We start from the raw sequence: 15,883 nt of genomic DNA, 5'->3' as shown, positions 1-15,883 counted from the left end.
TGCGTTTTAAAAAGAAGATATTAAATCATATGAATCTCTAATTGGTGAACTCTATAGAAGGAGGAAGAGAAAGAGGCTTGCCTTCAATCCCTATTTACTCTGAGGCCATCATTTCTCGCTTCCCCCAATTCCAACCCACCAGGAGGACAAAATCCAGGCAAAGTCAGCCCATCACTTGCATAGAAGAGAAAGGTTAGCACAATGCGCTGGGAACGGGTAGAACAGGTTCCCAAATCTAATCGTGCAGAAGCCATCTTTCATTTGGAAAACTGCCCCCTGGTGTCTATTCAGGCTTCAAAATGGCTTTCCTATCTACTAGGAAAGGTCTTTATATTGGACAAGTAGAAATCCAGAGGTATAATTTCAAAGTAACTTCAGGAAGAAAATGAGTTGATTTTGAAGTACCAGATTTTTAAATGTTAGATTTGTAGCTTTTTTATATTAAGGTAAATTTTATAAATATTTACACTTTAAACTTTAGAATAGCATAATTTTGTGAACTATCTTTAATATCTAATCTCTCTTAAGGTGGAAGATATTAGAAATTAAATATAGAGGTTGTTGGGGCGCCTGGGTGGCTCAGTCGGTTAAGCATCCGACTTCAGCTCAGGTCACGAACTCGTGGTCCGTGAGTTCGAGCCCCGCGTCGGGCTCTGGGCTGATGGCTCAGAGCCTGGAGCCTGCTTCCGATTCTGTGTCTCCCTCTCTCTCTGCCCCTCCCCCGTTCATGCTCTGTCTCTCTCTGTCTCAAAAATAAATAAACGTTAAAAAAAAAAAATTAGAGGTTGTGAAGAAAATGAAGAAAATTCAGGAATAAGAAACAAGAAAATTTAAGAAGGAAATCCTTGCTTGCTGACTCCCTATATACCATATCAAACTACAGAAGTCACTAGCTTAAACTTGGATTATCTAAAATGATCTCATAATATTTAAATCATATTTAAGATGAGATAATGCAGAAGTGTAAAATAATATTTTGCATTTCTGCATCCTTTTTCCGTCTCTATAGCATCCTCAAAGGCCAAGTATCTGCTGTTTGTTCAATAAAAAGATCAAGTCAAGCCTTTATAATTTATGCCCTTGTAAACATTCGGGGTCAGTTGTTGGAAAGTTTGTTATGCTGAAAAGTACTTGCCTTTTCTCCCCACACCTATATTTCAAGAACATACAATAAGACCTAAATATGTCCAAGTTTGTGATGATTCCAATAACTCCAGCCTAGACTGAAAGTCCTTCTCTGCTTTAATAAATCATGTTTAATATGGAAAGCACACTAACATTGAAACATGATTAGAAAGCAACAAGTCTAAACTAATTAAGAGAATAGAGATATCTAATATCAACCAATTTTATCTGGTCATTGAAGTAGGGATTTTATGTGCATATTGAAGATGAATGAACTTCTATTTACCTACATTTAGTGGTTAACATAATTGATAGCAAGACAAAACTATAAATCAATACTCTTGAAAAAATATCCTACAGGGTAAACATATGAATTCTTCAGATGGTCTAAATCAATGATGTGGTATCATTTGCCCTTTCCTCCCCTCCCCCACCCTCCCTCCTTAGCTCCAACACAGACTTTTTCCTACCTTTCTCCTTATATGTCTTTCTCCCTCAGCAAATAATAATAGCCAATATTTATTGAGGATTTACTGTGCACCAGGAACTTTCTAAGCCTCTCACCTGTGTTGTTATTTCATTGTCATAACAGCCCTGTGGGTTTGGCACTCTTCCTAGCTCCTTTTTACAAATGAGGAAACTGAGGCCCGAGAGGTTAAGAAACGAGCCCAAGGTGACATACCTGGTGCTCCTAAACTGAGGATAGGGGCCATCTCATCTTTTTTTGCCTTCACTTCTCTGGGTCACAGACAGAGTGGGGTCCCGATTGGGTCTGGGAGGGAGAAGACGTGGGTTTTACCGCCTTTATGGAGCTGAGCTTGGCCTCGCCTGTTCTAGGTTTCATGACCTACATCGTGGAGCCGCTTTTCCGGGAATGGGCCCGTTTCACTGGAAACAGCACCCTGTCGGAGAACATGCTAAGCCACCTCTCACACAACAAAGCCCAGTGGAAGAGTCTGTTGCCCACGCAGCACAGAAGCAGCAGTGGTGGCGGGGGCAGCCCCGACCATGCAGGCCAAGGGACCGAGAATGAGGAGCAGACTGTGACCAAAGGCAACGCCCCGTAGTCCCAGCCAGCCTGCCCCTGCTCTGCACACGGAGAAGGAGAACCTCCTTGAGCAGAGGCCTCCTGACAGGGTGAAAGCTCTGAGGAGGTTCCTGCCAATAAGCCCAGCCACCTCGTGGCTGCCGTCCTGGGGCTCTTTGGAATGCTACCCTCCTCTATTTTCCTGCCTCCTCTCCTCTTTTCGAGTGTACAGAAGCCATCCGTCATCTCAGCACTAGCTGCCGAAATAAAGCAACTCCATTTAGGAACGTGGGAGCTGATGAGGGGCAGGCCTGCCCCTCCAGGAGAAGACCGGGGAGTCAGAAAGAGGTGCTTCTGCCATGTTCCCCTCGGGCCCTGGGTCCCACTGTGACAGGTGACCGTCGCTAAGGCCAGAGCATTTTAGTGTTAGCCATCTGACTGCTGATCTGCATGACAAAAACACCAGCATCTTTGGAGCTCCAAGGAGATGGGTCTTGAGTGCGAGCGCACAAACCAGAGCGTGAGAGAAAGTACCTTCTATTTTAATAATAATTCTTATGATAAAAATAATAATAAATCTTTTTAACTTTTCTATTTGATGCACTAGACAATGGATCTAAAACTTTGGACTAAAAGATGACTCAGTGTACCCAAACTTGAACAGGGGGTTCATAGTTTTTTGTTACTGACTTTATGCCACTTTGGGTCAGAGATTTGGCATCTCCTCAATGTAAGAAACCACGTTTCCCATCCCTTCCGAGGGGAAGGTGCTTACAGTTCATTCCTTTGCACCATTAGCCAATCTGTCTTTTATCAATAACTCAGATTCAGTGACACGTTTATATGCACACATGTACATTTTCTGTAAATACCAAGCGCTACTGATTCCCATGCCAAAATACATGAGTATTATGGGATTGCTACCTGTATAAACAATGGCACTGTGAACAGAATACTGTTAGTTTTAATACAAGAGAATGCGTGTGTAAATAGGATATAGAGTTTATTAATATACGATTGTTTGCAGATAAAGGCCTTAACTTTAAACGTCTTTCATCTTCTGAAAGCTGCCCAACGTAAATCCTCACAGATATCCCTCCGAACTGCCTTCCCATGCCCATCTTTCTGCTTTCCGGCTAAGGCCACAAACCAAAACTGAATAAAGTCTTTGAGGAAATATTTTGGAAACTTCACATGCATTCCGCTTGAGACCATAGTGTTTAATCTATGGCACCAGGCACCGTTTCCTCAGATTAATGAGACGTTTCAACAAGCCTGAAGTCACTTTTCAACACAGCGATGTTGCACACTCTGTTCTGACAAGCCGGCTGATTAGCTTGCGTTTGTGTGACTCTCGTCTTGGACCATGGCGGTGTGTCAGCCTTGCAGGAGACATGGCAGGTCTCGCAAACCTTCTGTGACCCTGTCACCTAATCATCAGGGAACTTCCTGCTCTTCCACCACACTCTTCTCTGTCATGGCTACAGTACCAAAGCACCTTTGGTTTATGGTTGGCGTGCATTTCTTTGGTGTTAATAGTAACCGGACTTTTCTTTTTCCTTAATTTCATGTGAGCAACCACCTAACTGTTTAGCTGAAGTTAACATTATCTGAGTAAAGAAAACGATTTCGGTTTTCTGACCGAATTTCTCTTTCCGGCAGGTCATTGTGGTTAATTGCAGTTCTAGCGAACGGAGTCACCTTGGCATTTTGTTGGCATTTTTTCTCCAGACACTTGGTCAGAAAACCAGTTTGCCACAGCATCCTCCTCTAGTGGCTAAACTCGGTGCATTCAGCCTTTTCCTTAGAAGTTCGAGCATAACTAACGTTAGATGAAAATTGGCATGTCCGTTTCGTCTTACCTTAAATCATGTTGAAGTGGGAGAACAGTATTATGATCACTTCTGCCACTATCAAGCGGTTTGGCAAACTGCAAAATGACAGCTCTCATTTCCCACGTGCAACTGTTGTGGGGGGTTTTGTTCCTCCTAACATACCCATGAAATGTTAGAAACTTGACTGGTTTGTAATACGTTTCTGCAGAGAGACTGAAGTGTGCAGAGTTAAGGTTTAAGGGAAATTTTGGAGAGTTGGTTATATTTTCATTAAAGTAGGAGAGATTGTCAGATGGTACTAAAGAAAGTGTGAAAACCTCATGAAATGGGTGGGTGATAAGTTGAAATTGTTGATATGGGTAAGAGAGAAGTTGTGAAATCTTAACACCAACTTTTTTTTTCTTTCCATAATAACTATGAACTGACACATGATTCTTTGTTGCTTTAATCCTCTGAAGCTCTCAGCTTGGTGAGGCCCCAAAAGAGAAAATGTTGAATGTATTCCTGCTTCCAAATCTCTCTTACTTTGGTTTGATGGTGCAGAGAGGGCTTCTGAGTGGTCTGTGTTTAACGTTCAGGAGATCAAGTGAAGGAAAGCAATTGTCGAGGATGATACAGTAAAGAAGGAAGACACTATTTAGCTACTGGGGCCTCTATCTTGGGTTTAGGAAATGGACTTTGTGTAAATTATATTTATATTGTAACTTAAATAAGATTGGAGGCATTTTCAGTAGTTCCAGGTTTATAGGACAAAAGTGTCTATGTCACTATTAGGTCTTGAAGAAGAGCTCACAGAGAAAACTACCAAATACCCAACAGTTACGTCTATGAAGCAGCTACTCGTACAATAAAAATTTGAAGTAAAACGAGACATTATGCATAAACTAGATGCATTTTTGTCCTTCTCTCAACCATCTGGAGTTTTCTTGAGTTCCTCATGTGTTGGCAAAAAAAAAAAAAAAAAAAAAGAATGTGAAAACTTTTCTCTTGCCTGCTAGTGGCTCTCTTTCAATAGGAGGAGTTCAATTACTAGTTAAGACACAGCTGTTGGCTCGTCCATGGATTTTAAATTTATATTCTTCTTCTGGTCCACGGACCATCAATAGTTGACTTACCGAGTTTAATTCTGTCATTACATGAGAAGAAAGGAATCAAAGGGCTATTTTTAGTAAGTAAAGTAAAGATCAAATTAAGAAAGAGAGAATATATATCACTGCCAGGCCTGATCGTCAAAGCCTGCTTCTCCTTTAACAGCATTCGTGAATAGGCCGAATCCTGTTCATGAAGCCCTGACCTACCCATAACTCCCTCTAGGCTGAGTAAAAATCCTGCTCTGTTTCTACTTGCTTAAGGCTTCCCACAAAGGCATTTGGACTGTGTCCTGCAACACTGTCTTCAGATAGTGCTTCCTACAAAACACAGATTTGTTTTGTAATCTTCTCATGTTAAATCAGATCTGCTCACTGATGTGAATTTGATTATGAGCTTGTGTCTCACTGTATTTCTAATGCTTTGTTCTTTTAAGCAAACCCTAAAACTTGTGTTGTTTTGTGTACACATGTGAGATTTGGGGAAAAAAAAAAAAAAAAAAACCTTGTGAGTTTTGCCCAAAATGTGACCTAAGTATCCATTGGCATGTCTCAATGAATAATTAAAAATAAAGATAATTTCTTAAAAACATCAAGGTATGAAAATATGCTGATTCTCACCAGGGAGCATATTACTAGCCAACCAATCAGATTCAACAGAAAAGGTCCACTGCTCAAGATGGGAAATTTTCGAGGGGAAAAAGACACACAGGTACAGATATGGTCTCCATGTGACTCACTCTGTTTGGGGCTGCAGAAGTAGCCATGTCCATGAAAGTATCACTTGGCAGTTAATCCCAAGTTTGGGAAAGAGGGCTCTCTATCACTTGTCAGTTCTACACTTCCCCTGACTCCTGATATTTTTTCTGTTTCACATTTGTCAAACTCATATATGAGTGAGAATGAGGTAAAGACATAGCAGACTTAATTCAATAATTACTTGTGAAAAATATGGTCTCGCATTTCAGGACCGGGAGCCATCAAGAACAATAGAACAGTTCATGCAGGACGACTGAGTACCCTAAACCCAGCTGGAAATAGAGGAGAAAGGAAAAAAAAAAAACAAACACCACCCTTACTTCCCAGAAACAACCTTGTATCTACATACTGTTCTCAAATCCCTTTGATTTAAGATTGGATTCAGAATCTCATTAATTCCTTAATGCTTCCCTATGTCCGAATATAAAGCCACTTTTTCACTTGTGGATAGTCTATGTCATAAAATCAAAAATCAAAATTGAGACCCCAGTGGTTTTCCAAGTAAAAGTCAGGCGTGATTTTCAAATGTACCCCGGGAACCTCGCTGAAACATTGTGAAATAAGTCAAGCCCGTGTGAGCGATTGAATTTTGATTTGGCAGATATGGATCGAGTACCTACTGTGTGCCAAAAGTTGCACTAGATACTTGGGATAAAAAAAGGCTCCATTTCTGCAAGAGCATTTAGACTGTGACAAAGACTGGATTGCCAGTGAATGCTTCTTAGAGAATCTGCGAGAACATCTGTGGGGATTCAACCACAGCCAAAGCGCTCTCCTGACGCACAGCATAACAGAACACAGATAATCTTTGGACACTGTAGGGGCCAAGGGCAGGCTGCCCCAAAATGTTCCACTTCAACATATTGATCATTTTATTTTTTTTTTTTAGTTCAACTTTATTTATTTATTTATTTATTTTAATTTACGTCCGGATTAGTTAGCATATAGTGAAACAATGATTTCAGTAGATTCCTTAATGCCCCTTACCCATTTAGCCCATCCCCCCTCCCACACCCCCTCCAGCAACCCTCTGTTTGTTATCCATATTTGAGAATCTCCTATGTTTTGTCCCCCTCCCTGTTCTTATATTATTTTTGCTTCCCTTCTCTGTGTTCATCTGTTCTGTGTCTTAAAGTCCTCATATGAGTGAAGTCATATGATATTTGTCCTTCCCTAATTTAGCTTAGCATAATGCCCTCCAGTTCCATCCACGCAGTTGCAAATGGCAAGATTTCATTCTTTTTGATCGCCGAGTAATACTCCTTTGTATATAAGTGCACTGATCATTTTAAATAAAAGTCACTCAAGTGACAGCCTGTGTAAGAAGGACACTCAGATCCTCCTCTGTCCCCGTGAAAAGCAGGAAATAAATCTCCCATTTGAGAGGTGCCCTCCCCATACCAAGAGATAGAGACATCCTTGTCACCAGAGATGGGAAATTTAGAGCCAAGAAGGCTGTATAAACAACCTTTTTTACTCTTTACTAATTTGACACCTCAGCCCAAATTCTGTTTAGCATCCCTTACTAACTGAAGCTTCCAAAGTTAAGTTTTCTTCATGCCGCCAACTCCTTGCAGATTTATTGTCTCTTTGTCTAGAGAGTATAAAACTGCCTGCCTTGGTCATTTCTTGAGGTCTCCATTTCATTATTGGGCCTCCATGCGCACGTAATAAAACTTCAGGCTTTCCTCCTGTTAGTCTGTCTCGTGTAAATTTAATTCTTAGTTCAGCCAGAAGAACCTTAGACCGAGGAAAATCTCTTCCTTTCCTTCAAGACGAAAGGGGGTCCCAACCTTGATTCTGTCACTTATTCATTCTGTGACTTCAGGGAGGTTACTGAACCCCTAAAAAATTATTTCCAGACAGTAATACCTTTTATAGTATTGTGGTGGCGATTAGAAGAGGCCGTACCAAAAGCACCAAGCACCGCCTCTGGCACATGGTAGGCTGTCAAGGCATGCAAGTTCTCTCCTCATCAACGACAAGAAGCTTGGCAAATAGCCATTCACACATGGGTAAGAATGTGAAGAATGTATGGGGGGGGGGAAATACAGTAGAGAAATGCTGGTGATTCCATGTTAGGAACTCAAACCCATGTTTACTTTTTTTATTTTTAAACAGATTGGCTTATTTATTTGCAAGGTTGGGTAAAAAGATCCGTTGCTCAAATGAAAACGCTGGGTCAGCTGCAGACTACCTTTGCTTAGCCTTCTACACTCTAGAGGGGAAGATACTGGATCTTTTGTTTGCTGTTCTGTCAGACGTTTCTGTGGAGGAAACAGCTCCCAAAACCAAAGTGAGAATCATTTATCTCCCTTGTATCTATGCCACCAAAGTGCTAATTCCGGCTGGTGATGGCTCTGGTCCTCTGTGTCAGGCCCTGAAAGGTTTGCTGGCTCCACAGGCTCCCCTCGAGGGCACACGAGTGGACGCCTCTCGGATGCACACACCTCACATTTCCAGACACATTCTCAGCCATTGCTCGTGGTCTGTCCCGAACAGGACGGAAAACAGAGGCACTTCGCAAGTAACACCCTGGCAGAGAAGGGGACTCAGTCCTGCCTCCACGAGCATATAATGGACATTTGAGTAATGACTAAACAAGAAGCTTTTAGCTACAAAACGGTCTGCGATGGATTTTTTTTTTTCAATTAAGCCAGAGATATTATTAGGAAAAGTCTAAGTTTTAGCTGATATGATTTGAAGATCCATTATTGCCTTCTCTTAGTCATCCAAGCAACAGTGTGTTTTTGATTCAATTGCCTGAAATGTTTTAAATTCTAGTTAATTAAATGCAAGATTTAATCTTCAAGAGTCCCCCCCCCCCTTTTTTTAAAAGGAATGTAGCAGAGTTTTAAAAGTGTGGGCTTTGGGGTCAGACAGACCAGAATTCAAATCCCTCGTGATCACTTGCTGGTTAACACCAGGCAGACAATTTAATCCCTCTGAGTCTCCATTTCTTCACATGTGAAATGAGAGTGGCACCTACCTTCTTGTTGATTGTGATGTCAAAATTAGAAAACATACATAAAATATATAACGTGGTTTCTAATAGAGGGTCTTCAACAAATGTAAACTACATCATTTAAAACGGGCGCCTGGGTGGCTCAGTCGGTTGAGCGTCCAGCTTCAGCTCAGGTCATGATCTCACCGTTGGTGAGTTCGAGCCCCACGTCGCTCTTTGTGCTGACAGCTCAGAGCCTGGAGCCTGCTTCAGATTCTGTGTCCCCCTCTCTCTTTGCCCCACCCCGGCTTATGCTCTGTCTCTCTCTGTCTTTCAAAAATGAATAAACATAAAAAAAATTTTTTTAAACAAACCTACAAAGTGAGAGTTGGGATATATCTTTCACTTTCTCTAGGTTGTACACTTTTTGTGCAAAAGAAAACACAAGAAGCATTAATAGACTTTGGGCACAATTATATCTATAGGTGACCAGCTTGACCATAAAATAACCCTTATAAAATGCAGACAAAATATTATAAAAATATTTCTAAAAGAAGACAGTGTTCTTGGGGCACTAAGGATACACTGATAAGACCAGGGAATATAAGGAACTGTCTTTTCTGATTATAAAGTAAATACTCTTCAGCCCAGACAGAGAGGACTTTTAATCTAAGCTCTTCATAGAATTGATGATACCACAATCCTGGCTAGAGAAAAGGTTTAGTTAGTAGACAAAACGTGATATCTTGTCAAGTTTTCACGAATTCCACTCATACCCTATAAATCCTATCTATAGAAGTTTCCAGCGGTTTGTCCCCGTGCAACTTCCTCAGATCCTTCTGTCTATGGACAGCAGAGGCAGACAAGTCAGTTATGGTCTCTGTAAATTGGTGACCCTAAAATAGATCCTGCTCCTTTAAACTAACATTTTCAAAACTGCTTAAAAATGTGTGTGCCAAAAGTTGTGTAAGCATTACCTGGAAGAAAAAAAAAAGTCTTCTCAGCCAAGGAAGTTTCAGGAACAACGGCTTAAGCACACAGGTTTCCTTTCTGCATAGTTCTCAGAGCCTCCGATATGCTAATGGACATCTCAACAAGATGATGTGGATGGCGTTGTTGGTTTGGATCTAATATCGGTTTCATATCATGAAGTCTTCCTTGACCACACCAAGCCAGGATGATTCCCCTATTCGTCATTTTACTGCCCTAGTATTGTTATTGACTATTACTTGTTATTAGTGGGGTGTGTGTGTGTGTGTGTGCGTGTGTGTATGTTCTGCCCAGCTTGAGATGTAGTATAACATTGTGGTTAGTTTGCCTGAGTTTGCGGATGATTTTACCACTTATTAGACGTCTGACCTTGGGACAAGTTTCCCAACTTGTTGTGCCTTACCTTCTGCAATGATAAAATGATAATTAAAAATGTGACCCATTTCATAGAGTTTTTGAAGATTAAAAAAGGGTTCATGCACGCAAAGCACTCTGGGCACTGCCTGGCTCATAGAAAGCACTCAGTAAGTGTTGGCAGAAACCAACATCTCCCTTGCCCCTGCATCACCCTCTCAAATCAGATTTGTAAGTTCCTTGATAACAGGATAACCATCTTTTTAAGTACATTCTCCTATAATACAGCACAGAAGGTCCTGAATAAATACTTCGTAAATGAAGGAATATATTTCGATTGATAAAGTGAAAATCCTATCAGAATAATAAGCTAATATTTAAACCCAAACAAATGAGTTCCAATTGCAACAATAAATGTCCAAATAATTTGAATGTAAATGTTGTTTTTCAGGTACACAAATTGCTACCTGACAATTTTCTTCTTTTTAAGAACATGGTTTTGGGAAAAAAATAGGTTTTCTTCTCCTAGTTTATGAGTCTACTCTTCTGAGTGGTGGGGACAAAGATCAAGTCCCCGAAGGACTTGAGGTCCAAAGACATCCAGGTTTTTCCCACCCAGCTGGAAAGGCAGCCTACAAAAGGACCACTAAATGGCTTCCTTTGCAAGGAAAACAAAAGTCCCCTACTGTATTATTCAATCCAAGAGAGACGAATCCCTATCCTCATCTTTGAAAAGGAACATGAATCTCCTATTTTATCCTTGTTACAAACACTTGAGATCACACATGACCAACCCCTGCACTTCTTCCCAGGAAGCAATTTACATGTGCATTTTTAAAGTTGTCAGCAAAGTAAGCTAAGGAACTAAAGTGAAGGGTCAGGGTTTTTAATTCTTTACTTTTTCCTACTTCTCCCTGCTACATTTTTGTTTGGACCTAACAGGAGATTCAGACTTCACACATCAATGGATTTTCATCCACAGAAAAAGCTTATAAATGAAAACAAAATACTGATCGTGTCACATACTAGCATAAATGAGAAGTATATTCTGTAATTACAGACAGATTTTCAAGGGTTGACCTAAAATGGGGAACAACAAAAAGTTCTGATGGATCTTTCAATAGTTAGGTTGTGTACCATGCTATGAAATATTTCCTCGATGCTTCCACTGACTTTAACTTTTAAATATGTATTCATCATCCCATGAAAAGCTTTTCGAAAGATATCCTTTTGTGATGAAGCTTTCTTTACCTTAAACTCGAATGCGAAGGTTGAGATATTTCTTCACTCTGTCGACCTTTAGTAACCGCAAATTTCCAGTTCTTAAGCATGATTCAATGAATGTCCGGTCCCACCAACAGCCTACGTAAGCGACAGGCACATCTCCACCACAATAATCATTCAGGTTATCATTGCACAGGCGGTGGACAATGGGGCACGTGGGGCACCAGCACCAGCCTTCAAGCAGCATGAGATGAGAAGAGCCTTCAGTGGGGCGAGGTGATCCACAGAGCAAGGGCTGTATGCCAGAACCTCATTCTGCTACCAAGTTGAAGCGTATGGGCACCAAGGAAAATTGCCTTGGGAGTGTGGATGAAGGTGTAGAACCCGACTTGAACATCTAACGTGTCTACTGCCTCTTAATAAAGTTACGTTTGGGCTAGCAAACAAACCTAGAGCAAGCAATTACTGAACATGATGGTTTCCTCTCTGTTATATTCAGAGCTAAGTGTTTAAGGAACACTTACATTTCTTTTTATACATTGTTGGTAAAGACTCTGAGCAGATGTCAAGTAAGTCATTACACTTTGTCCGTAGAGGTCGCGGCACTTGTAAGAAGTGATCTCTGAGACTTAATCTCATTTCTAAAACAGTAATCATACAGCCTATTTTGCAAATGGGTAGTGAGGATTTGAGCTCGTGTATGTGGAGTGCTTTACACGGTGTCTTGCATACTATTGACACTTAGTAAACAGTAGGCATTATCCACCAAAAGCAGTGGTGGTGCTGTGTTCCATGTGCTGCAAGAGATTATTTGATTCCTCTTCTAATTCAGATGAAACTGTCAATGGATATAGGAAGCAAGGAGGAGACCTGACTAGGGGAGTAAGCTTATATTGATTTTTCTCCAACATGTGAAGAAAATAAGCATTTAAGAAAGAATACTCAAGATGAGACAAAATTACCACTCTCCTTGTGTATGAGTCTCCCAGTGGTGCTGTAACAAATTACCGTCAACAGGGTGACTTAAAACTTTATTCTCTCACAGTTCTGGTAGGTAGAAATCTGACACTAAGGTGTCACCGGTGCCACGTTCTGAGGTCTCCAGGGAAGAGTCCTTCATCACCTCTTCCAGCCTTTGCTGGTTGCCAGACATCTTCCATGCCCCTCGTCTTCTAGCAACGTAACTCCAGTCTCTACCTACAGCTTCACAGGGTGGTCTTCCCTATGTGTCTGTGTGTCTGCCTTCTCATCTTATAGAACCAGTCATGGGATTAGGGTCCACTCTTATCCAGTGTAATTTCATCTTAACTAATTGCATCTACAAAGAACTTATTTCCAAATGAGGTCCCATTTGGAGCTTCTGGCTGGACATGAGGGTTGGGGTGGGAGGGGGATTATTCAGGCCAGTACACCTTGATATTCCTCGCTCATCTACTCCCTCCTTCACCTCCCCTCCCCCCTCAACACACACACCCCATATACACAACATGCACATCTTCCAGATTTCTCCTGAATGATGCTATGGGGATAGCTTCCTTCAGGTTTGAGGTAGGGTTGTTTTTACATACTTGGAGATAAAGTCTGGGGAAATCTCACAGAAAGGAGGATCGAAAGAACATCTTCATTTCTTTCTTCTATTTTCTTTCCTTACTCATTCAGATCTGCCGCAGGGAAAAAGTTTCCGAAATCCCACTGGCATCAGCCATCTGGAAATGACGATGTGAGTCTTGTTCCATATTTCAACTTCTTCTCTCTCATCATCATCAGTGTTTCAGATGTTTCAATCCATTCATTCATTTATTTGACAAACATACAAGATGCACCGAGTTTGTGTTAGGCACTGGAGAGTCACTGTGCTTACAGTTAAGGTAAACAACTAAAGAGAATTCATAACCAGTGAATCATAACAGGTGAAATAAAAGGAGAAGTAGGAGTACTATGGAAGGTCATAGAAGGGAAGCCTAACACACTGTGGGTCAGGAAGAGAAATTAGGGAAGTTCCCATGGAGGAAGGGATGCCTCAATGGAGATTTAAATGTTGAGTGAGGAGAGGGGAGAGAGAAATGTTCCAGACAGAAGGGACAGTCATTGAAATGTTTCTGGGGGTGAGAAATATCAAGGCGCGTTCGGAAACTGAAAAATTTGGGGGAAAGGAGGTAATTCAAAGGAAATATTTAGATACTTGTGTAGATGATAAGGAGTTAAAAACACACAAAAATGGCAAGTGTGCCAACTCCCAAGGAGATTCGGAGAGCAGGAGGACTTGGAGGTGAGGGTGGGCACACAACCGTCGTCATAGGAGCAGGAGGGGAGGAGCACTTGAGGTGCACAGTTGTTTGTGGAGGGAGTGTGGGAACAGGCTCCCTCAGGGCCGTTTTGACCAGGAGATCTTGGCATACAGCCAACTCCACCTCTTCCTCTGGGGCTCCAAGCCCAGCAATCCTACCGCTATCAACTCTGTGTGCAGTCTGGAGGCAGTAATAGGGTCTGTAACTAACACTTTTCAAGCCTCCTTTGTACTGTGTCCCCAGAGGCAGCTTGCTGTTGACAAGGAGGGCCATCAGGCCTGTAAGTTTTCCCGATGAAATGGAGATGCAAGACAAGTATGGAAAAATAGAAATCTACGCCCAACCAATCAAATGGGCCACCCTTTTTTTTAATGTTTATTTTTTGAGAGAGAGAAAGAGAGTGAAAGAGAGACAAAATGTGAGTAGGAGAAGTAGAGGGGTGGGGGGGGGGGTGGGGAGAAAGAATCCCAAGCAGGCTCCACAAGGTCAGCCCAGAGCTTGACAGGAGGCTCAAACTCATGAACTATGAGATCATGATCTGACCTGAAATCAAGAGTGGGATGCTCAACTGACTGAGCCACCCAGGGGCCCCAATCAAATGGGCCACTCTTCAATGATGGAGAACACCATGGAGCAGCAAAGAGCAAAAGCATAAGCTGAAAGGTAAATTATTTTTTTAATAAATACTGTCAGTCACACACTGGAAATGCAGACAATCTTTCTGTAGAGTATAAATCAAGAATATCCATATTTTAATCTAAGTATGGAATCCGTGTCCAGTGCCTGGCCACACTCAGTTCAGGGAGAAAAGAGTGCCCAGAAAACAGCTAGAAAAAGGGGCTCCACTCAAGCCCTTCTCCATTGGACCAGCGTTGGCTTGTTCAGTAGCACACATACTAAAATTGGAATGATACAGAGAAGATTAGCATGGCCCCTGCACAAGGAGGACATGCAAATTCGTGAAATGTTCCATATTAAAAAAAAATAGCGACCATGAAGAAAAAAGATATCATTTGATAGCATCCCTGCTGCACAATGATTTCCTATTAACATTTAAGAAAGAGACCATTCTTAGAAGTTTAGAATTTGCTAGAAAGTAAAATATCTTTTTGTCCCTAAAAGTGACTTTGCTGTCCAGAAGCCTCCAAGCCTTCCTGGAATTTTTATTTAGAATTCCAAAGAGTTCCATAAAGACTTTCAAATGCAACCACATCTTCTACTAACTTTATATGTGGGGGGCTTCTTCTTCCCAGAATCATAGGGTATATAATCCAATATTCCCTAGAAATAAAAGTTAATTGTGGTAATTCTACTAGGTAATTCTACTAGGAAGGGCAAGCACCACTTTCAACCAGAGTTTGATTTCCAAATCAAGACTCAAGTCAGCAGTCATTGTGCTAAAACATATAATGTGTTGAAGCTATCCTAGCATATTGGGTTAGTCCAAGAAAGATTTGGAAGAAAAATAGAGAATGGCTTGATTTGGATGGTTGCAAAACTTCTCCAAGACTTTTCACCAAAAGGATCCAGCATTTGGGATGTTACTATTCTCCCCTGCAACACACACACTCTAATACAATCAACCAGCACTTATCCACCAAGCCAGTGATTTCCAGCAGCAGCATAGAGGGATGGTTCCAGATTGCCTCAAGTTAAACTCTGGCTAAGTCACTTATAGCTGGTTGTCCCTTGGCTGGTTTCACAATATCTTTGTTTCTATGCTGCATCAACGCAGCAATAATATTACCTCTCATAGGGCTGTTATGAGTTGCAAATGAGTTAGAAAATTGTGGGTCACATACTAATGGCTTGATAAGTTTTTAAAATTTTTAAGTGGTCATATGAACGGGCAACATAGTAACATGCTCTCCCGAACTTCTTGCCTTGCTCAGAACTCAAGGAAGGAGGGTCACTGTCTGTAATATTTTCCATATGTACTTTTAATGTATCTCAATATGAACCCATGGGTGCTTAGAAGTGTTTTTGCTCTCATGGTAGGTGTTGCCCTATTAGTGACATAATTTTGGAGTTGGCGTTCCCAGACAAAGTCTTCTCTGGAACTGTCTAATTCATCTCTTCAAGCCCAGAACAGGTCCCTGGCTGGGCTTGGCTAGCAGATAATAGTCCACAAATTATTGTTCAACTAAACTTAACCTCAGACAAAATAGTTATCGAAGACTTAATTTAAGGGCATCAAAAGGAGACAAAATGCAAAGGATGGGAATGTCCAGGAGTGGCGAACCAGGGTC

At 41.3% G+C, this 15,883-nt stretch overlaps 1 protein-coding gene and 1 non-coding gene across 6 annotated transcripts in view; both read left to right on the top strand.

The window, feature by feature from the left end:
• Positions 1–6,144, top strand: part of PDE7B (phosphodiesterase 7B) — a 581,511-nt gene extending 575,367 nt beyond the window's left edge. For all 5 annotated transcript variants that reach the window (XM_053222207.1, XM_027056809.2, XM_053222208.1 and 2 more), the window contains one exon: positions 1,963–6,144. In XM_053222207.1, the coding sequence (XP_053078182.1) occupies positions 1,963–2,192 (230 nt within the window). In that variant the 3' untranslated portion in view covers positions 2,193–6,144. The remainder of the gene's footprint in view (positions 1–1,962) is intronic.
• An 8,359-nt stretch (positions 6,145–14,503) lies between these two features.
• Positions 14,504–14,613, top strand: LOC113599032 (U6 spliceosomal RNA). Its single transcript, XR_003419771.1, has one exon. It is a non-coding gene; the product is annotated as a U6 spliceosomal RNA (small nuclear RNA).
• The last annotated feature ends 1,270 nt before the right edge of the window (positions 14,614–15,883 follow it).

This window comes from Acinonyx jubatus, chromosome B2 (assembly GCF_027475565.1).
Source record: "Acinonyx jubatus isolate Ajub_Pintada_27869175 chromosome B2, VMU_Ajub_asm_v1.0, whole genome shotgun sequence".
NCBI lineage: Eukaryota > Metazoa > Chordata > Mammalia > Carnivora > Felidae > Acinonyx > Acinonyx jubatus.
The sequence above is the reverse complement of the archived record's forward strand: the minus strand, read 5'-3'. Positions and strand labels throughout refer to the sequence as shown.